General features: G+C 46.4%; 2 protein-coding genes across 4 annotated transcripts; one reads left to right on the top strand and one right to left on the bottom strand.

The window, feature by feature from the left end:
• Nucleotides 1–1,904: 1,904 nt before the first annotated feature.
• Nucleotides 1,905–22,973, bottom strand: GTF2E2 (general transcription factor IIE subunit 2). 3 transcript variants are annotated; one of them, XM_030239377.2, is made up of 8 exons: nt 22,911–22,973; nt 22,190–22,356; nt 12,254–12,345; nt 11,784–11,891; nt 11,074–11,256; nt 10,538–10,631; nt 3,416–3,531; nt 1,905–2,765 (listed from the first exon to the last, which is right to left on the bottom strand). In XM_030239377.2, the coding sequence occupies exons 2-8, from the start codon at nt 22,350–22,352 to the stop codon at nt 2,646–2,648; spliced, it is 876 nt and encodes a 291-aa protein (XP_030095237.1). In that variant the 5' UTR covers nt 22,353–22,356; nt 22,911–22,973; the 3' UTR covers nt 1,905–2,645. The 3 variants fall into 3 exon arrangements, with proteins under 3 accessions (XP_030095237.1, XP_030095239.1, XP_030095238.1); XM_030239379.2 differs by lacking the exon at nt 22,911–22,973 and adding an exon at nt 22,696–22,883; XM_030239378.2 differs by lacking the exon at nt 22,911–22,973 and adding an exon at nt 22,699–22,883.
• SMIM18 (small integral membrane protein 18) lies at nt 13,759–18,166 on the top strand. Its single transcript, XM_018923522.3, has 2 exons — nt 13,759–14,045; nt 17,458–18,166. Exon 2 carries the CDS (start codon nt 17,503–17,505, stop codon nt 17,797–17,799), a length of 297 nt encoding a protein of 98 aa, XP_018779067.1. The 5' UTR covers nt 13,759–14,045; nt 17,458–17,502; the 3' UTR covers nt 17,800–18,166.
• Nucleotides 22,974–23,013: the final 40 nt, after the last annotated feature.

Here is a 23,013-nt window from a genome sequence, read left to right as displayed (position 1 = left end):
GAAGTGTACACAAAAGAGAGGAGCTCATGCTTCTCTTATTTTTGACAGGCTTAGAAAATTGGGTCTGTTCACCCTGGAGGAGATTGTATGGAGACTTCACAGCCCCTTCCATTATCTGGAGGGCCACGGAAGGAAAGAAGCCAGAGAGGGCCCTTCATCAGGGACTGTAGTGACAGGACAAGGGGGAATGGGTACAAATGGAAAGAGGGGAAATTTAACTCAGATATAGGGAAGAAAGACTTCCCTCTAAGGGTGCTGTGGTCCTGGCACAGATTACCCAGAGCTGTGGTTGCCCCATTCCTGGAAGTGTCCAAGGCTGGGTTGGAGTGGGTTTGGAGCAACCTGGTCTAGTGGAAGGTGTCCCTGCCCATGGCAGGGGTTGGAATGGGATGAATGGGATGGGGTTTAAGGTCATTTCCAACCCAAACCAGTTTGGGACTCTACAACTCTGTGCTTACTTGAACTTGTTTTCTTCACCACTGCTTGTCTACAGTCCATGACACCACTAACAGGCCAACGTGAGCTGCCCTTCAGCCGTTTTTCAGATTTTACCCCAACAAGCTGCAAAACTTATTTATGTCCTTTCTGCTACTATTGCAGAGGAGAAGGCATCCACCAGTGAGGCAAAGCATCTAATTCAGTCTTTCCAACTGGACACCACCTGGACCCTTTTGTTCCTTTGAACACTGGAGCCTGACAAGGCCAGTGCAACACACGGGGCTCACAGTCATTTCCCCTTTCCTGCTCTCCTGTTTTTTTGACCTAACATATTTTTAATCTTTCAAAGTAGCTGGAGGCGTTTTCTTTAGACTCAGACTCTATTATCCTAATCACTTGAGCAGAGAAACAAAGCAGGTAGCCTACCTTGCAGCCAGCTTTGGTTCACAGAGAAAGGGCAGTGTTATGTAAGATAAACGGGAAGTTACTCCATGAGACTCCCCAAAGACAGGAAAAGCAACTCAGAGCTCTGCTGTTGTCCAAACACCACCACCAAAAAAATCACTGCTCAAAAATGCAGCAGATGGAAGGGAACCTTTTTACCTTGAGTGAAGATGACAGAAGAGAGGTGAACAGTTTTGCAAGTGTGCTGCAGGTACTCAAAGCAGAGCTGTAATGCAAAACTAAAAAGCGCCAAGAGGAATTGTTTGTGCTGACCTGGAAGATATCAGAAAGAAAAAGAGTTTCAAAACCATCTGGAGCAGCACACTTAAATATATATATATATTAAAATACTAGAAGAAACCTCCTAACAGCATTTGGCAGCTCCTTAAACAAGGCTGACATGTGCAAGGCTGCAAGCACTGCCTGTTTCTCAGAAGAGCAGCCTTTCAAACCAGAAGGATAAACGCTGCACTTACAGAAGCACATTTCCCCAAGCTGACAGAACTTGTTCAGTGCCACAGCAACAAAGCCTCATTCTTCATCTGCTCACGTGGCCGCATCCGACGGCCTCTGCTCTGACCCTGGCTGCATCGAGCAAGACAGCAGCCTGAGCTCAGGCAGCAGTGATGTGCCCTCGGTGGGGAGCTGCAGGCACCTCTTTTATCTCTGATCCTAACCCTGGAAGAACACAGGAAGAGCTCCTCTCCTGCAGCGCCCTGCAAACAGGATCAGCATTGACCGGCTCTGCTTCGGAACATAACAATAAGTTATCGAGAGGACACCATTTGGCCACGGTCCATGTAAGGCTGTGCTGCACACAAAACCAGGCATCTACAGGCAGCTTGCATTTAAGGTGGTTCCTCCCCTCTCCCCAGCCATCATTAAAGAGATGACAGCGTTAGCCTAGAACAGTAAGTCACGGAGAGGATAAAAATATAGCAAAGATTCCTTTACCTCCACGAAAAGGAAAACGCAACAAGCACAAAAGTTGCCGATTCTCTCATTCTTTAAGGAAGCAACACTGGAAACCTGCATTGTAAATTTATTACTTAAAAGAAAAAAAACACTTCAGTATTACACCGTCGTTTTATTTCCCTCCTGTGCTCAGAGCAGAGGGTGCAACACACTTGTACCCACAACAGTGAGGAGACATCGCCGAGGGGAATTCCTAATTAACATTAGGAAGCTCTGGCTGTATCCCATCCCACAGCCTGCTGGGATTTTTGGAGCGGGGGTTTTCTGAGTTTGAGTCTCAGATATCACCACCTTTCAGTAAAGCTCAGTCCCATGGCAAGGAAGAAGCATACAAACCGTGGGTGTGTTTGACTGTGAAAGAAACTTTGCCTGCAGTGATTTTAGGAAAAGGTTTTCCTGAAACAGGTAAAACAAATGCTGTATTCAATCCCACTAGAAAGCCCCTTGTAAGTAATTCCAGGTAAATACCCATTAAGCAATGTAAAAGCAGAGTTAAGCACTGAGCAGGAATTCCTGCATTACATGCTGAGCACCATTTATCACCCTATGCCAACAGGCAACTAGTGAGAACCTCTTACTCAAAGACACGTTTCCCATTAGCTAATTAAATTAACCTCTAAATTTAGTATCTCATACTTGCTCTTAAACTGACCTGTTTCACCTCTGGCACTTGCTGGGGTGGGGGAAACACATCACATTATTATTTACAGTCAGTCTGTGTGAGCAGACACTGAGCCCCAGCAGCAGAAAGCCCGTCTAGAAAGGCGTTTGCTCCAGAATTCAAGCGCTCACTGCTTGCCAGGAACCACATCAGAGTAATCTTTTAATACTCCAACCAAGTGGTCATTGTGAGTCTTAAACCGGCGTTTCTTCTGAGAAGCAGGTTTCTTCCTCCTCTGAATGGGAGCCTGCAAGGAGAAACAAACAGGACTCAGATGATCTGCGACACCTGACCTGATGTGTGACACCGTGCTGGTCACCACTGGCGAGAAAGATGAGCTCTGTCAGAAGCAGGGGTGGGCAGGGAAGGGAAGTGCTGGCTCCTGGAGAAGCAACAGCATCCAATTCCAATGCAGGCAGGGAGATGACCCCGGGGACAGAGCAGAGCCACGGCATCCCAGGCACAGTAAAGTTGGCATTCTTAAGTGCAGCTACAGAAGCAGGTACTGTAGTTCTGTAGTCCCACAGTTCTGTCCACAGTCCCAACAGGACTTCAAAGCTGTTCAGCAGAAAAGTTAACCCCCCCACCTTCCTCCCAAAATACTACTACTCTTGATGCATTGTACAGCTTCAAGCAGAATCTTCCACTGTGGAGCTCACGGGAATTCCTGGAGTTTGCCCTCCTTTGATGCTGCTTGGATTAATGACCCCGGCTCTAACAAGTCATAAAAATCACTGACTGCTGGCTACAGCACTTGGTTATCCCAGTTTTTAACACTGGCCACACTCCCCCAAGCTCCACAAAGCTGTGCATAGGCTCACCAACACGTTTTGCAATTAACACTGAGGGATCAGGAAGGGAGGGATTTCCTAGGAAGATCTATAATTTGTATCTTACTATTTTCTTTGGTCCGGTTTCTTGCATGGAAGAAATACCCTGTCGTTTCAGATACTCTTCTATCTTCTCCTCATCCATAGAATCCACAGGAATGCTCCTCCACAGCTTCTGGAATTCTGAAACGAAAAAGCTCGGTTTTATATCCCAGTGAGCAAACCCTGGGCAAAGACCCCACAGGAAGGGAAGGAGAGAGACTTGATTTCAAACACTCAAACATTCTGGCACGTCAGTCTGTCACCGCCAGCAGGCACTCACTCAGCGCAGCCTTCACCCGCTCCAAATGCTGATGCACTGCCAAAAACACCCAAAACCCGAAAAGATGAAACTCCAACCAACAAAACAACAACAAAACACCCTCAAGCTAAACTGCACTCGAGCATCAGGAGCACCCGGAGGCAACGTGCGCTTTTCGTGTTCATTTGCTACCGAGTCTCTTTTTTGCCCGAGATCTCCAGAGCTGTGTAGGCTGTGAATGAGTTTCACACATCCTGATGAAGGGCAACCACTAACCATAAATGGCAACTTCATTTACACATCCTCAGCTGCCGCTGACTTGGGAGACTCCTCATCCCATCGCCTGATTTACTGAAGGTTTGAGACATTTACTTCAGCGGCTCTGAGCTCGTTTATCACTGCAATACGATCCGCACCGTGCTCTACAGATAACAAAGTACAAAAATTCCTCTGGTGTTAAAAAGAGGAGAGACACCTTAAAAACCACAGCAGCAGGAAAACAGACAGAGACAGTAAGTCTTAATTAGAGCAGCTGCCATCTGCCTGCACACTTTCTGCCTCACGTAAAGTTTCACAGAGCCTCTGGAATGCCTTCTCCAGGCAGCGGCTGGTACGATCCTACCTCCCTTCATTCCCCAGGCAGGGAGTTAAGATACATCCTGTCAGCAGGTCTGGCTAACAAACTATAAATAAAACACGAGGCACACATAGCAAGGCAAGACTAAATTTTTCCTTTTATTTCCAGATAAATTTAGTATACAGTTGTCAAAACAACCACAACCTCTGCATGCTTAAGGATCTGTCCTGTGCAGCTGGGGATGAGACGCTCCAGCGCCCGCTTGCCACAGGTATCCTGGCTCTGGGCACACTGCAACCAAATGGGAGTGTACAAAACCAACCCGGTTCCTGCCCTTGGAACAGTTCCCTGCCTAAAGCACCTTGTTTTTCTATGCAAATACATGCTTCGAGTCTCAGGCTGCCTCTTCTTCACCTTGCCAACAGTAAGAGACTGCCCCAGCTTTTCAGGAAACAAAAGAAAGGAATTTCACCGCTGAAGAATGACAGTGTTTGGTTTTGGTAATGCAGTGGTTTTGAAGAGAACCAAAACCTGTCAAAACACCACCTTTGGTTACAGGGAGATAGCTCACAGCCTGCTTCTCTCAGAGGCTATCCAGCACCCTAGGATCAGTGTGCACATCCCTTAATGCAAGGACTGACACAGCAGTCAAGACATCCTCCATCTGCTCATCCATTTTGAGAGGGTTCCCAGGCTTTGAACATAGCTGCTGCCTGTGCCTGCTATCAGAGACCATCCCTCACCCCATCCAGCTGCAGCAGGTGGAGAAGGTTTGGCCTCTTATTTATAATATCCTGCTGCAAACAAATGTGTCTCCTCATTAGAGTTCAGAATATATGGATAAATACACCCTGGTGCAAAAAAAAAAAAGGAAAGCTGAGGATAGGTGCTTAAGGTTAAACCGGTCTACATTCTTCTGGGGAACAGAAGTGAAAAATTAAACACTAGAAAATAAATGGTCAGCTCTTCAGGGATCAGCATGCACAGAAGTGCAGATCACAGTTAATATCTAACTACAGTGGTCTGCATTTCTTGTAGTGCCACGGTTATAACATCACTCCAGCTTCACGTCCACCTTTTAAACTCGGCCAAGAAATACAAATGGAACAGGCACCAAGATCCAAAAGTGCAGAGCCAGAATGGACTTTACATACAGACAATTTAATCCACTAATTGGCCCCAGCAGAGTCACCATATCATATTCTGCAACTCCATTTAGAAACTCCTCCGTAAATCAGGCTGCTCTCAGCACTACTGCTTTGAGTGCAGTAATTGCAAAAGAAACTTCTACCCATGCTGGAGCTCCATGTGGGGCTTTAAAACACTTCACTGTCCAGGAAAGAGGGAGTCACAACAACATGGAAACACTCCCTATTGGAACTAAAAGCACAGGATAAAAGTGGAGAAGCACAGGGAGCTGCCACCCTTCAGTGCATACGAGCTGTCTGCACTTGGTGTGTCATCTAGAAGGAAAGGGAGATCCACCCGTCACCTCATCACAAAACTGACTTGGTGGAAGAGAGCAGCTGGATGGCTGGCACTGAACCACTCACACAGTACCTGTCAGGCTTTTAAGTCTCCAAGGACTATGCCCCTATCAGCCAGGGAAAGTTCAGACCTTGGGAATACACTCTCTGAATTATTGTGACATCCTCTCTGAAATATGAGAACCTGTGGGAAAAGCTGGCAATAACTGCAGCTCTCAAGAAACAACCATCTGCATTTGTAGCTGTGGTACTTCTGCACCTCAGAAAATACACCTTAGAGCTGACACAGAAAAAGATTTTTCCTGGTTTCCTTGAGAACAATCCCAAGTGCTGTCACCCTGGCCTTTGCTGTGTGTCTGAAGAGCAGACAACAGCAGAAGGCAGCTCCTAGGGCAGGCTTCAATATACCAGATCCATTTTCCACAAGGTCTTTCTTTCACAGGGCACAAGGAGCTCAGGGCTGCTGTGAGAGGATGGCTGGAGCAGGAGGCTCCCCACATGCTGGCCTGCTCCAGCCAGCCATGGAGAACAGGTTGGGATGTATGCATTCCTGTGGTGCCTGCAGCCATTATGATGACAGAGCACATTCAATTTTCCTGTTCCGTGCCCTGCTCACTGCTGGGTGATCTTGACACCATCACAGCACAGAAAAGGTGAGACTCTTCTCTCAGAGCCACTAAATTATTTTATCCATCAGCCAGAAGGAAGGTAAAATGGCTGCAGGAGGATAAAAAGCCAGCAAGGCCTCACCTGACCACAGCAGGCTGCCCTCAGGCGAGCTGACAATCTCTGCAGGGCTTAGGCTGCTTTGACAAGGCAGAGCCCAGGAAAAATCCCCGGGGGAGAAATCTCCCAGGAGTTTCTGGTCAAAGCCATGCAGGTGCTTTGAACCCTCACAGAGATTTGCATTTTCCACAGAGCTTTCAAGTCCTGATTCCAGTGCAGATCTTCCTGAGAAGAGGCACAAAGCTGTGATCCCAGTACTGAGGCAAGTGTCACCAACAAATCCTACACACAATATCCGGCAACCTGATCACTAAAACATGTTAGCTCAGGACCTGGACAGAATAAACACTACTCACAGGCTGCCTCCTTGCTCCTCCAGAGAGCTAAATTCTGGTCTTTCGAGTACTGAGAGGAGGAAATGAGACCAGGAGCTGGTGAAAAGCCAGTTTAGATGTTTGCTGACATCTCCAGCAACATGAAGTCAAAACTCAAAACAATGAACTCTGACCATCAGGAAACAACTCAGAGCTAAGCTGAGGGCAGGATAACAAAGATTTTGCAGACACCTTCTCTCTTTGAAATACCCAAGGGGTAAGGATGCACAGTTACCTTGATTTTACAGCATCACGAGGTGCCTCATAGATGAAAACAATTTGCACTGACATTCCCTGAGTGATTATACTCTAACACACTTCCTTTCTGTAAATGCTTACATTTGGGGAATGAAGTCATGGGTAAATGACTGCCTGGTGACTTTGGAGAGGCTTATCCAGCACTTCTGACTGCCTCACCTGCTCTTGCAGAAAGGTTGAGATGGTTGTGGAGATAAACTGATACATCACACACATAATAAAATCTGCCAGAGATTAAAAACAGCTTAAAAATCCTCAGTGAGCCAAGCCAAAAGCTGAGCAAAGGACAAAACCAGACAATAACAGTGCAGAAGGGAAGAAACAACAGTCCTAACAGTCCCAGGGAATGCAGCACTGGATTTATACCAGAAGGAAAAGGTGCTTGGTGTTAAATCTATGCTGTCCCTGGACCACCACAGCTGTATATCAGCATGATCCCAAGCAATTTTTACAGTGTTCAATTTAAGAAGCTTTGGCCATTTCTAAAGCCCTTCAAAGGTTTAGGAAGAACTTTAAAATAATTAAGTATACGCATTTTTCAGCAAGAAAATACTTCCTATAGTGCATTCAGCTGGGGAAGATACCATCTCTAGCAGTCAGGCAATCCAGCAGGCCTTTCAGCATTCAGCACAGGGGTGAAAACCTTGTTCACATGCAAAGTGCTTCCCCCAGCAAGAACAGGCAGCCTCCACTTGGCTGGAGCACCTGAAATCTGGCCCTGCTTTTATAAACACTTTCAGCTCCACACCACTGACAGTAGATTAATTAGCCAGGAAGTCCAGAAGGAACACATGCAATCTGAACCTTCCTCGGCTAATCACATAAAAGGAAGAACAAAAGCCCTTCCTTGCTGCTCAAACCCCCTCCAGTACCCTTGAGATCTCGATATATAGGCAGCGCTCCGTTGCTGCGATACATTGGGATTTATTTTCACAGGGGGAGAAAGAAAAGCTTGTTCAGCCATCAAGGGCAGAGGCAGGCACTGCCAGAAAGGAGGTCCTCCCACTGCTCCAGGCAGAGAGCTCCAAACTGCCCTGGCTCAGGCAGCAGTGGGAGAGGACACTTGACTTCTCCAGGCTATCACCCTCAGCCAACACATTCTGAGCTGGGATGCCATGCGGCAGCACGGTGCACCGAGGAGCACAGAGCCCTTATTTCTGAGGATAAACATTAAACTAGAAACATATTTTGAACTGTCATCGGCTGCTAGATCAAAGAGTCTGCCAACACTTCAAGGCTTATTTTGCAGCTTTTTTAAAAACTTCATTTTAACGTTGCCAGAGATAATGAGCTGCAGTAGCATTGCTAAGGCAGAGACGTGTCATAACTCGTCCTGTGCACAGACAATTCTGCCAGTGACTCCCTAAGAGACACCCTTCTGCTGCTCTGGAAAGAATCCTAAAGCAAAGCTGCTCAGGAAGGAGGGGTTTCCTTCATCACAGGATAACAGGGCTGGCAAAAGGACCTGCTCCAGCTGCAGTGAGCGAGTGAACCTACTTAGGGATGTTTCCAGCACTGTGGCATATGCAGGTGGATCACAATATTCACAGAAGAGAAAATATTCTTGCCCCCTCTCAGAACAAAGCATCAAAAGGAAAACCAAAACCAGCAGGAACAGAGCAACAACAAAACATCACTTCTGGCTGGGATGGGAAGCTGCTGCCACCTGCGGATAGAAGGAAGCAGAGCCACCTTGAACTACAAACACTGCTCACAGGATCCCTTCAGGACACACACTGCAGGCTTAAATGCCTTCCTTCAGCAGGAGGCCAGGCGTTTTAAGGAGCTTTTTTAACCTCTTCCTCCCTCTGGTAGCAACAGCTTGCTCCAAAGCAATCAGGGGTGTGCCACAACATGCCCTGTGTAAGAGAAGCCTGGGATTTATCCTGGCTGCCTGATGCCTCTCTGTACATCTTACCAAAATGGGCTCTGTTATGAAATTTCACAGCTAATCCTGAAGTTATTACAAGCTAATAGCAACAGGGTAGAGACCTCCCTCTGAAAACTCTTTTAGAATGGCTGGGTTCCTGCTATCTGGAAAAAATTGCACAAGAAAAAACATTCATTTTGCAACACAACCATGATACAACCAGTGGCTAAAACTTAAAAGCTCTGTCTCAAAAGTTCCTGCAAGAGCATTGATTTCTAAATGTTTTGACCATATTCTGGCCCCCAAAAACTGTGGGCTGATGGACTGAAGAGGCATTACCTCAACAGAAGGACAGGGTTCATGGTAAACTCCTAAACATTTGGAAATCAGAAATTCCCCAGTGAATCCATTTGAATCCATTCTGCATTTTGCATATAGTTTCACTGCCCCTACCAAGAAATGACAGAAATCATCGTTTAAAAAGAATTCACTTCAGCCTTTTGAGATATTTTTTTATATTTTAAAATGCTGTAGATGTCACCTCTACTTAATCACCTTTGTGAAACAAAGCTATAATTACTGAGATTACAAGTGTGTACTCTCAGTACGTAACAAGCAGTTAATGATACACATCTTCAGTTGATAAATTCTTTTGGAAATTAAGATTCCCTTGGAGGTAGGCAAAGAAGGAAAGATCTTTATGCATCCTCCTGTGGTCCTGTAAGTAGAGCAGCTCAAATTTGTATCAAAACTCCTTTATTTACCATACATAATATGATGCTGTGTGATGCAATGGCTTTATGTGTCATGTTACAAGAACAATACATTAAAAAAAGAAAGTATTCAGTGTCACTGAGTCACTCAAAATAAGATCTTCTGACAGAGACTGCCTTCCCCTTTCTGCATTTACAGACACCTGATGTTGGCATTTATGTCCTTACTGGAACACACCCTGATTTCTCTAATTGATTTCTGTGCATAGAATGGCACCAGAGGATTTTACCACCATTTGTGGCACAGCAAACACACTGAACCTGTGAAGCCCCAAATCCACTCCAGCCCTAGGCAGCAGCACTGCCCCAGGTCTGTGCTCTCCTCCCAGCTGCAACCACCCCCTTCTCAAGAATTTTGCTCACATCTCATCCCTCTGTGCTTCTTCCTTCTGTTCCATTTATGGCTTCTTGCTGCATTCACCAGTAAAAGGCACACAGTTCATAAACAGGAAAAAACCCAACAAAAATCTTGCACCCACAAATCATTGTTTTGAGTTTTTTCGCTTCTCCTTAAGCAGAAAAATGTTAGATGCCATTTCATTCACAGTGAGGTGGTTTTTAGTCTCTTCTGTACCACTGCTCTTGAAAACACCTCTTGGATTCCTGGTGCTATATTCCAATGCAGCCATCATAAAGCAGGGGATATTACCTAACTCCACTGAGTTAGCCTCATGTTAATATAAACACTCCCCTCACATCTGGACACACCTAATATTTTATTATCACCCTAAAAGACTGCTCTACCTCAAGGCTGCTTATACACAGAGGTGCTTAAGGTGAATTCAGATCACTGTCATGGAGACCCATGTAAAACAACACCTACCTTCATCCACAGCAAAGTGACAGCTCTTGTCATTGTAGAAAAGAATTTTCTTCTTATCAGGGCGATTAACAAAGATGATCTGGTCCCCTAAAGCCTCAAAAACAAATGCAAAGCAACAACTCAAAATCACTTTGTTTCCAAGCTGAAGGTCTCCAACCCCAACAGAGCCAGACCTTGTGCTAATAAAAGCAACAACAAACTGGAGAAGCTGCAAAGTAACTGGCCATGAAACACATGAGTACACTAATAAATCAAAAATGAGATTCAGAGGACTGAGGTCAAGGTGGGAAAGCTGAACTAGATGCCTGCAGTTGGAATGTGGGAGATCAGGAGTTTTTTGTGAGAAAGAGCTCTGAGAGCTGAGACATCAGGGCAAATCTGAACGTAAAGGATGAAATACAGAAAAGGCCACAACATCAGATCTGCTGGAATGCCACCTGAGTTATCAAAAGAACAGCAACAGCTCATGAGAAAGTTCCTAGTGTCTCTCTTCCCTCTGAGAAGTGAAAGCTGAACTGCAGACACGTGTTCCTCACCTTTATGGCTTTCTGTGCATTGGGCAGCCCTTCCTCAATGTCTTCCAGAAGGATTCCCCCCAGCCCTCGCTGGTCGTGCTTGTCCAAGAGCCTGAGCAGAGCCTTTTTGTCTTTCAAGTTGTACTTGGGTTTGAAGGCATACTTCCCATCCACAACTTCTATTTTTGGGTTGTTGACTAGGGCCTGTAACAGGGACAGAAATTTCAAACCTTGAAACACTGCAGACACTTACTGCTTTTATCCTGGTGTGCTTTTGAGCACATGAACCACATGTTACAGCTGCCAGGCTGGAGCTTGGAGTTTAAACAGATTCCAAATCCTTGGATCCTATAATTCACCAAGACACAGAGCACCTCCTAAGAGAGAAGGGACCCAACTTTGGTGCTGCAGGGTATTTGTTTACCTTTTCTCATGTGGCAAAAGCTCAGTGATAATTTTATATACGCTTCTTGGGAGGAGCTCTTCCATTCCATTCTGATATCCTGGTGCATTAGGGAAGATGCCTGGAGCTACCTTTTGGAACAATTCAGCAAAGTCAAGCTTCCCTCACAACCAGAGGTTTCTGCTCCCCAGAATATTAGTGCTACCAGCAAGGAGTGTTACAGTCTGACTTGTTGAAGAAAGGATTACATATTAATAATTTAACAAATGTGTGTAATTCAGGTTTGTCAGAATTCCTTAATGAAAATCTGTTCACGTGTTTTCTTTACCTCGCTCATTAACCATTGTTTCTGCTTGAGTCCAATATCTAAATGCTGTGTTTCATCCAGAATCTCCTCCAGGGTTAGTGGATGTGTGTCACCACGCTGGTGCCGGGTCTGCAAAAGCAAAAGGCATCTCTTACAGCTGTACTCACTTTATTCAGCAGCTCAATCGCCAAAAAGTAACTGAGGTTGGCAACAAATTACACTTTATTTTGATCACTAGCCCATGAATCCCAAAACCTGACAGCATCTTGAAATTCCTGCAAATAAACCCCATTATCTCGGCTGCAAAGTGACCTGGGATAATCAGGATTTCAGTTATGGAACAATATGCTGACAATTTCATTTACTTGAAATTCTCACTCTCGCAGTAAAAGAATTCAGAGGTTGAAACATCCAGCATTTTTCAGCTACCACAGGACAAGGAACAATTAAATTATTTAAAACCAGTATTATTTTACACCAAAACACCATACCTTCATATAATTCACTATTTTAGCAAGGACTCCAAACTTGTAGCCAGAGCCTCCTGAAAGGGCTTTCAAGTTAAATGATCCATTGCTGTGATCTACAAAGAAAGAAAACAAACAATTAGAGGGTGCTTTGATAGCTTCCTGTTGGCCCTGAGCTCCATCACGTTCTCCCTCTTCTTCCAGCAGCTTTTGAATCGACAGCTGTGGACACAAACAGGAGTGGCAGAAGCAGCCATCCCCAGGTGAGTCCTTGCACACATCCTGACCCAGGGACTCAGAGGACACTGCTCTGAAACATTTTGAGCAGAGCTCCACAAATAAAAAGGTAAGAAAGCAGCAAGTTACTGGCACAAGAGAACATTAATTTGGTGGCTTAACATCCCATAATCATTTACACTACATGAATCCAGGCTGAAATAATGCACTGCATTTGCTTCACCAATACCTTCCTGCTGCTGAGATGGGGGCACAAAGCTTCCCTTCTTCCCCAAAGGCACTCAGTGGTGCACAGCAGGTAAAGGAAGGCTGTGATGTTTATAAAAAAATTACTGTTTCAAGTAGCTCTGGTGGAGAATGCATTAAACAGAGCCATACAAATGCAAACCAATTCAACCTGGTGTGCTTCATCACTGGAACTACAACTCAGAACCCCCTCTGTTGTCAACTCTGGCTGTCTTTATCATGAGGTTTGCTAACATTTTGTTTCAAAAGTTCTTGCAAGGTTGTTAATGACCATTTCATTAACGTCAGCTCTTAGCACAGCACATCAAACACAAATATCCACAAACCACCATCACAAGCCACAGGCTCATTACCAGCACAACTCTGCTCAAACCTAATGGCAACAGTTTTCTGGAATTTCAGCTACTCCAGAAAAAGAACACCATCTCTTTGCCACCATGGGGATTGTTTAATCCTCTGGTGATTTCTAAGCACATCTGACAGGACAACACTTATCTATCCCAGAGATATGGAGCTCCTATTGTTTCTGTGGAAAAATCAGTGAAGCAAGAGAAGAGAATCGTGAAGCTGTTAGCTGACATCAAAGTCTTAAAGGCTTTACACAGCACAACGATTCTAAAATTAACATGGAAATATCATTGTAACTCCAGCTACAGAAGAATATTTTATTCTGCTTACTAAATTAAAAGAAGGAAAATCAAAAGCCAGCTCCCCCTGAAGATGTGGCCCACAGGGATTTTCCCCTACAGGGTTCCCTTTTAAGATTAAAATTTAATGTCTATGCAGGACGTTTTATAAATAAATAGAAAAATCATAGATGTAATGAGAGGTCTAAAGTGAGCAAAATAAATTCAGAGGTACAACAAACAGTTAAGACAACTTATCATGTTTTTGTTCTGTCAGATTTGAACTGAATCAGGAAGATTATCTGGTTTAATCTGCCTGCTTGCAGCCTGCTACAGTCCATGACAAGAGAATCCTACCACACGGTGAGGCTGGAAATCTGCAGCTATTAACACTTCAAACGTCATGGTCTGATGGCTGATCCCGGCACAAAGCAGAGCCGGGTCGTGGCCAACCTCTGCTAACCAGCTCATCCCACCCCAAAAAACAGGAACAGGGAGGCGTTTGCTTCTCATTCCAGACAGTAAGAGTCACATTTATGAATGATTTACTCCTGGGGTTGAGGGCTCGATGCAAATGAGCACAAAGGAAGTTGTCAGCAGCACCGTGCTCTGGCCAATGGAAGGAAAGCTCCATCTTAGCTGTGCCATAGGCTGCACTAAAAAAAGGGACCAGAACGGCGCTCTCTCAGCATCCTTTCACACAAGAGGTAGGTGTGGATCATTTTATAACATTCTCTGAGGTTTATCTTGATTACTGAAAGAAAATATGCCTGTAAGCTGAGAAGGTGTAAAAGCTTCTTGGAATCAGGATGCTTTTTCTCTAGGCTGAGCAGGGTTTATCCTGCCGAACGTGGAGGAGCTTGTCTCGCACGATCAGACGAGCACTTTCACCATCTGTGCACTAATGGAAAATTGATGACCACTCCATCTTACAGCAGAGCTAACACAACAAGCCAAGATTCAGTAAACAAAATGGATTTCGTCCTTGCAGGGGAGGTGGCTGGTTTCCTGCAGCCTCACGTTCCTGGTGATTGATTCTATGTGTTTTCACAGAAATGACAGCGAAAGGGTTTTCCTTAAAACAAAGACAGCTCCAGCTGAAATGTGAGCAGTGTTACCTCCCAGGGGGTATTCCGTAAATTAGCTGCCTAAAAGAGATCTGTGTGTGTGTGTGGAGAAGAAGCCTGTTCTAGAAATGTGGTATACACTGGGTAGGGAGAAAATCCCTGTGCCTGCTGTTACCTTTGGAAACACTGGAGCAGCCATCGATACAAGGCAAACAGCCGGGTTAGAATGCACCTGAGATTTGTAAATGCTCAGTGCCTTCTTAACCAGGGCTTCCTCAGAGCTGCATTAAAAGGATTTTCTGCCAGTCATTTCCCTCTACTCCCTGAATATGATTTCAAATAAAGCTGCTCCTCTGCAGTGCCCAAAGATGCTAATGCTTTTAAATTAAAACCTAGTGCATTAAATATTTACCTCGTTGCATTTTGGATACGTACAACTGCTGACTTGATTGTAAATCAGACTGGCTGACGATACGAATCTGACCTGTGCTGCTACAAAATAAGTAAAACTGCAGGAAACCAGCCCATTTTTGACAGCTTTCAAGGACACTAACCTCATTAGTGCTGTTTTAATTGTGAACAGCCAGCAACAGCTACTTCAGCCTCGTATTTCAATAATTACAGCAAAGAGTAGCTGATCCTTATCTGCCTTGCACCGTGGAGAGATCATCATCATCCTCCTCCTCAAGGAGCATTAAATTCCACCTCCTGGCAGAAAGACAAACATCTCTCCACTGTGCAAACTGCTGCCCTACTGGTGGGTGTGGAGTGGGGAGGGAATGGCTGCCCTAATGGAGCCTGTGGAGCAGGAAGGGAATGGCTGCGGAGTGGGGAGGGAATAGCTGCCCTGATGGAGCCTGTGGAGTGGGAAGGGAATGGCTGTGGAGTGGGGAGGGAATGGCTGCCCTGATGGAGCCTGTGGAGCAGGAAGGGACTGGCTGTGGAGTGGGGAGGGAATGGCTGCCCTGATGGAGCCTGTGGAGCAGGAGGGGGCTGGCTGTGGAGTGGGGAGGGAATGGCTGCCCTGATGGAGCCTGTGGAGTGGGAAGGGAATGGCTGTGGAGTGGGGAGGGAATGGCTGCCCTGATGGAGCCTGTGGAGCAGGAAGGGGCTGGCTGTGGAGTGGGGAGGGAATGGCTGCCCTGATGGAGCCTGTGGAGTGGGAAGGGAATTGCTGCTGCACTGTTCCCTGGCCGTGCCCAAGATGCTCCTCTCCTCTTGGGAACAGAACAACTGCCTTGGCAGAGAGCTGTGCTGGTAAAGGGTCCTGGCTACACAGTGCAGATCTGACCAACCCCTCCAGTGGCCACAGATCTTGATCACTTTGAGCAATATAAATGAAAAAATCCCACCGAAAATTACTAAATTTTGCGTCACAGAAACAGTCTGGTTTTGTGCCTGGTGTTTACAGAGCGAGCAAACTTACATGTAACAGACTCCAACAAAACCCTCAGTCCTAGAAATCTGTTTACAAAGTTCAAAGCAAAACTCCTTTCTTTCCCAAAGGTATCCTCTTGCCATTTAAAATACACAATTAAATCCTGCTTATTTCAATTACTCCTCAAAGGGGACTCTAAATCCTTTTATTCAGCTCCCCCCTTTCTCTTTGTCTCGTGGATGATTTTGAAATAAGTCTTCAAGCCACCCCTTCAAAAACCCTCATGACTTTTAGCCCCATAACAGGTTGGCTGAGTTTCCTTCCCAGAACATGACCAAACCAAGCCACTCTCCTGAAGCCAGGACCTGACTCAAGCCAGGAGTATTTTTAGCTTGGATTTGCTCTGTAAACTTTTGTTTAAGGAAAAAAACACCACCAACAATTTAATTAATCCCATCCATCTCAGTCATACACTGTATATTCAATTACTAATTTGTGTACTCAGCTACAGATTTAAGTTACTGCAACTGCTCCAGTAAATGTCTGTGTGGAACACTAATGCCATGGACCTTCCCAACAACAAAGCTCTTTTGTTTCAATTTAAATCCACTGGAGATAAAAGGATAAAGAACAAAATGTATAATATTTGAACAATAAAAATAAGACATAGATCATAAGCTGGTTTGGCAGCATGATCCTGGTTTTCACCATGTCCTTTTCTTTAACAATTTCACAGAAAAAAGGACAGGTGCTCAGACTGCTTTAGTAGACACCATCACCACCATGTTCCACCTAAAAACTCCTTGCTATTTCCTCAAGGAAAAATGGAGACCTGACTCGATCTCCTCCTCCCACAGCCACTTTCAAATTGCCTGAGGGATTCAAAAGTTATTAGGACACCCCACAGCCACAGCAGATAAGCAGAAGTTACCGTAGCTCCTTGGACAATTTTTATTGCCTTAGACTATTGAGCAAAGGCAGATTTGCTGGAGTCAGCTTCTTGCCTCATCTCCCCCCACACCACAGAGCAGCCTCTTCCTCTGCTGGGTGCCAACCCAGGCTTAGGCAGAGCTGAAAATCAGAAGTAAGAACTCCTCAGGAAGGGTTGGGTTTTCCTTGTTATCCACCCCAACGACTGCAGCACCACAAAAAAGACTTCCAAATGCTCCCAGTGCCATCTGGGCAGCCCAGTTTCTCCAGCACAGACTACTCAGCAGTGGAAGAGCAAGGGAATGAACAAGTCAGGAAATCTGCCCTCCTGAGAGAGTTTTGCAAGTGAATAAGTCTGTGCTGACAGGCAATTCCAAAATAATAAGGCCTTTCACACCTCAAGACTGCAGATGCACAGGTGGTTGAAGCCACTGCACACATTGAAAATCTAGTTTGTAAACCTTCTGTTTGTGCATATAATTGAAATAAAGAAGCAAAGCTCTCATTCCTGAATCACTTATGCCTGCATGAAACCAGACACTGCCAAAATAAATGTTCCAAGTCTATCACAAACTTACACATCTGGAGTTTGATACTTTGGTGAACAAATACGAGTATGCAATAATCCATGTTTGTAGAAACTTTGAGCACTTAGTCTGAGTTTAAGTATCTCCAATTTGTGATAAATATCACAGCATTTCCTTGATTGACGGAGTCCTCAACAGCTTTGTTTTTGTGTTTCAGCTCCCAAATCTCTGCCAGTGAGCATACTCAGACAGCTCCTCGAGAATGGCAACCCTCAACAGCACCCACTGGAATGAGACTACTACATCCATTTCCCAGTACCTGGGCTTCCAAGTGCAAAAAATCTACCCTTTCCATGACAACTGGAACACTGCCTGCTTTGTCATCCTGATCATATTCATCTTCACTGTAGTTTCTCTGGTGGTGCTGGCTTTCCTGTATGAACTGCTGGACTGCTGCTGCTGTGTGAAAAACAAGACTGTGAAGGACTTGGAGAACGAGCCCAACCCCGTCAGAGCAATGCTGAACAGCTTCAGGAAGCGGGACACAGAGGTGGTGTAGGAAGCACTGAGCACCTGCACTTGGGGAACTTGGTTTGACACCTGGAATGAAGCCTCCTGTAGCTTACCAATGAGCAAGTCATGTGCTTTTTTCTTTTGGATTTAAATATCCACTGTGGCAATTTTATCTCAGGATGTGAGCTGGAATAATTGGCAAAGGCTTTCCAAGTGCTTAGCAGAAAGACAATCTACTGCAGAGTTATGGGAGGGAGAAAGATTGTTGTTTATAGATGAACTTTTGCTGTTTATATTGAGTGACTAGCATAGAATTTTGTCTACCTGACCGAACAAATGCTGCCTAACATGCACACAACTCTGTTGCTTAGCTGAAGAAAACATTTATAAAATGTCCAACAGTCTGATCACATTCAGTGCAAAGACAGCAGCATTGTCCCACCGAGTGACCCACACAGGGACAGGACAGACAGACAAGGGGTAAGGAAAAAGTTGGGGCAGGAGGGTTCAATGGCAAGAGACCCTTCAGGCAGGAGAGGACATTCTGGGGGCATTCTAGCCTTTGGCAGCACTTGTTATCATGGGTTTCTTGCTTTTAGAAGAGAGGGTGGTGGGAGGAAGACTAAGCCAACAAGAAATGTATCCCTAAAATGGTCTTTTCTAATCCTCCTAAAAGGGTAGTTTGACCCTTTCTTCCTCCAGTTCTCCAGCTCCAGGGAGCTGTTCTCCCCTTACTTCATATGCAGTCTGATCAACAATTTCTGGGTGTTGAGACCTGCACAAGCCACTACCTTCAGAGTATCTGACCCTTTCCAAAAATCCTGCTGGAATTGAACAGGGACAATTCTCTACCCCAAGGCTGCTGCTTCTGCGGCAACTACAACACTACAGGGAGTGGGACATGCTGGATCCACCATCCCTATCCCAAACTTGCAAGGCCAAACTGGAACTGGTGGAGCTCTTGCCAAGATCACAGGGAGATGGGCCACAGACCTGCCACACTAAAGAGGGGGATGGCACCCAGCCCAGGGGCAGCTTTCAGCACTTTGCACATGAGAATCTCACTTGAATCTCACTTGACTCCATCTGCCTGCTGACACATCCCAGAGTTCACACTCACCCCTTCCTCACCTCCTGGCCACAGAACTCTCACACCTCTGGCTCACCAGCCCTCTGTAGCTGTGCTGGGCCTGTGGTTTTTAAAACCATTCAAGTTTTGCAGTTACAAATGACAACTTTAATAAGTGTCCAACAGTGTAGCCATCAGTAACTCCTGGCAAGTCCTTCCCCCTCCTGAACTCCCACAGAAATGTCCCAGAGCAAAGCTACGTGTGGGACAAATTATTTAACCCCAGAAAACATTCCTGTCACAAAGGAAAACAAAACCCACCTAAATGGCCACAGCCCTAAGTGACAGCACAGTCCATCTATGCCAGAAAAACCTTGACCAGTACCTATAATGATCTCTTTTTTTGCATATATCAAATCTCCCTCTCAGGCTGAGCATGACTAAGCTCCAGAAGATCTGGACACAGTGGAAGACTTGCTAATTGACACATGCTGCTCCTGGCTGGGGAGATGGAGTCACAGGACACCCAGGGCAGGAAGGACTAGCACAGCTAGTCCAGTGATTCAGCTGGAGAAGCAAACTCCCTCCTGCAGTCACAAATCCCCACAGACACACTTCTTACAGTGAAGTTTGGCCAGCACCAGTCCCCCAGGCAGAGAATGCTTGGAGCCCAAAATCAAAAGCACAACTGATGGAAGCCAACGCCCTGAGTGCAAGATCATTTAGAACTCACACTGAGATGGATGATGAAGATAATGCCAGTGGTGATAAGGATGCCATGCCACCTTCTGCTGTGTGACAGCATCAGACTGGGAAGCCCTATTCCAGAGGCCAGAGGAGCCATCAGGATGCACTGAATTAATTCATGTCTCTCTCCTAAAAGGAAATGCTCTGAACACTTGCTCATTCCCACAAAATGCCCATCATGCTGCACACAAGAGGGCACTGTGTGCAGCATGCCAGCCTCTGCTGCTCTGGCAGTGCCTTCCTGAGAAGCACATGGAGTGACATATGCTGGGACTCGTCCCAGCTTTTCATTTCACAGGTCTGCAAAGGGGAATGGGTGTGGGCACAAGGAACAGAAGGCAAAGGTGGACCCTTGCACAGTACCAGAGAAGACTCAGGATGATTCTTTGCCACAAAACAGTCCCTGAAGATTCTGGCTTTTGACGACTGTCTGCAGAGACCACTGAGACAAAGGTCTTCAGACAAAGACCACAGCCACAATTTACTGCTGATTAATAAAATGAAACAAAGAGATTTGATCCATCTCATTTATTTTACAGTTCCAATTCTGAACTGAGTAAACCAGCTTTGAATTTCTTCAAATAACTGGTTGAAACAGTGATATTAATGTCTGTATAACAATCACTGTAGGAGCAGTGGGAAGCTTACAGCCAGACTTCACAGACAGGCCAGATTTAGCTGTGCAGTCCCTTGAAGATTACCATGGTCTCCACACCTCTCCTCCCCCAAAAAGTGTCAAGGGCAGGCTCTCTGAGCCACAGAGCCAGGGAGGCACTACACACCCAGGGACTATCAGTGCCAGCACACAAACACTGTGACTCCCTCTATCACCTCTGTGGCCACTGCACAACACAGCTAGGACTGACCACCCCAGTTTCTGTCTCTCTCCGGCAGTGGGACAGGGATTTCCCAACATGAGGTTGTTACTCCACCTCCTGACTCTGACACCCACATATCCTGACAGGCACCTTCCAATCTGGCAAGTGAAGAAAAAAAAAAGCAGGTTTTGAGGCAGAGGATTTTGATTCTGCAGCACAAAAATGTTGTAGAAACCTTGGAACCTCCCTGGTACTGCCTGGAATGCAGCCAGCAGTATAAAAGATCAAGTTTATCTCCTCAGAGCCACACTGGGTCCCTGTTTGTGTAAGTGAATTGTCTGACAGCCACAAGGGCACTTAAAGGAACCCTCAGGCCACAGAAACCACAGAAACAAAATGAAACCTTCTTTATCTGCTCAAATCCTCCAGATCAGGCTCACATTTGCAGCCTCTGCCCTCTTCCTGACTGCCCATCCCTTCTTCCCAGCAAACCCCGCTCACCCCAGTGACGCAGCCTAGGATATTCCACGCAGAACTTTGTTTTATTAGGAGAGTGTGAAAAAGGGATGGATGGAAACCTGGCCTCCCTTGATTTATTTTAGAATGTCTGGCTGATACTTTATTTGGTGCCTGAGAAGCTACAGACACATACCCAAATTCCCAACTCTTCCCCTGGGACAGAAGATGCTTCCCTCCTCCCAAGCTCCCTGACATTTTTCTCTGTTGTTTTTAGCTCTATTGTTTCTCCTGGAGTTTAGGGAAGAGCCATGTGTGGTATTATTCAAAATATGAGCATGGACTGAGCTTGCACAACAGGGTATTTTGTGGTTTAGTAACTCCTGGCATTTGATCTGACCTTTAAAGTGCACTTGAGAACTGCCACTGCTTTGGGAACAAATCCTCTCCCCAGTGCTGCAGTTTCCACACACTCCCACTATTTTTGGTGCTGCTTTATTAACTGTTGATTTGATACTGAGAGACTCATTATCACTGCCACCACCTCCCCAGGGAAATGCCACAACTCCTCAGTAAAACAGGCAGAAAGCCCTGGAATGCCTGGTGCTCACCAGCAAAGCTTAGCTCCCAGGTGAAACAAGGACAACTGTTAATTACAACACACAAGCCAAACAAGATACACCTGGCAAAACCCCTAAAACAAAATCCACAAACAAGATACACCTGGAAAAACCCCTAAAACAAAATCCATAAACAAGATACACCTGGCAAAACCCCTAAAACAAAATCCACAAACAAGATACACCTGGAAAAACCCATCTCAGGTATGAACACCCTCCAATTACAGTTATCTAAATGTTCTAGGTGCTCTGTTACCAGAAATAATCACAGAAGAGGTTGGGAAGGAAGGAAGCCTAAAGATCATCCAGTTCCAACCCCCTGCCATAGGGACACTTCCCACTAGACCAGGTTGCTCCAGGCCCTATCCAACATGGCAAACACAGAGAAAATGAATGGCACTGCCTGTCCAGCAAGAACTGAAACTCACAGTTTCCAAAAGCACATCCAAAGCACAGTTTCACATCATAATTTTGGCAACAGAGATTCCTCTAACAGAGCAACAGAAACGATCCACGGGATGAGGCTTAACACACACGCACAGCAGGGAATGGGTTTTACACACTGTGCAAGTGACTTTCTTACCAAAAGTGGTAAGTGAAGAGAAAGAATGACAACAGCCACCAGCAAACCCCACAGATTCAGCGTTATTCACATTAATAAACCACGGCTTAAAGGCAAACAGCAGGAAACACCAAGCAGCTGCTGGACCGGAGACTTCCACCCACCTGTGGTTTGTTTTGAGCTGGAGGAGCCCCCTTGCTCTACTTTGGCTTTCTTCTTCTTGGAAGCAGAGGAGTCGGAGGAGAGTGCTGGGCGTTTCTCTACGGCCGGCGTGGAGAGGGCTCGCTTTTTGAACAGCTCCCGCTCCCTCAGCAAGCTGGGGTCCATGATTCTGCCAAGGGGAAAAGGCGAGAAAAACGCGTCGGCCTCACCGCGGTATTTAGGAGCAGAAGCAGCTGTTTGTCACGGAATAGCTGAGTTCGATGGGGTCCCAGCACTGAGTGCAAGTCCCAGCCCCACACAGGACAGGCCAAGAGCCCCTCCCGGGCCTGGCACCGCTGTCCACACGCCCCGGGAGCCGTGACCACATCCCCGGGGAGCAATTTAGTGCTGCTTCGCTCCTCCTTTTCCCCAACACGGACTCAAATAACACAGCCAAGGTATCAGCGCACTACCGGAACCTTAAGGAGTGTGAAGGGGAATGCCGAACAGAGATAGGAGAGCCCCGCACCACCTTAACGAGGCGCCTCACGGACACCGGCAGGACGGAACAAAGTGGCAGCGCGGCGGGCGGAAACCACCGGCCGGAGAATGCCGGCGCCTCGCCGCCCCTACACCGGCTCACAGAGCGGGGCGGCCGCCCCCACGTCCCCCTGTGCGCTCCCGTCCCGGTAGCGCTCCCGGTGTGGCTGCCCCGTCCCCTCAGGGCGGCCCCCGCCCGCTCACCCGCGCGCCGCCGCCGCCTAGCGAGCCATGCCGCTCCCGGCAGCCCCCGCGCGCCCCGCCCCGCCCCGGAAGGGGCCCGCCCGTCACCATGGCAACGCGGCCC

This window comes from Serinus canaria, chromosome 4 (genome assembly GCF_022539315.1).
Source record: "Serinus canaria isolate serCan28SL12 chromosome 4, serCan2020, whole genome shotgun sequence".
NCBI lineage: Eukaryota > Metazoa > Chordata > Aves > Passeriformes > Fringillidae > Serinus > Serinus canaria.
This window is presented reverse-complemented; position numbering and strand designations above follow the sequence as displayed.

Bases quoted from the DNA above. Each gene is read 5' to 3' on its own strand.
- GTF2E2 (XM_030239377.2), bottom strand. From the start codon at position 22,352: ATGGACCCCAGCTTGCTGAGGGAGCGGGAGCTGTTCAAAAAGCGAGCC. The intron at 12,346-22,189 runs GTGGGTGGAAGT...CTTTCTTTGTAG, and splicing joins CAGCTCAAAACAAACCACAG to ATCACAGCAATGGATCATTT. The intron at 10,632-11,073 runs GTGAGGAACACG...TTTGTTTTTGAG, and splicing joins ATGCACAGAAAGCCATAAAG to GCTTTAGGGGACCAGATCAT.
- SMIM18 (XM_018923522.3), top strand. From the start codon at position 17,503: ATGGCAACCCTCAACAGCACCCACTGGAATGAGACTACTACATCCATT.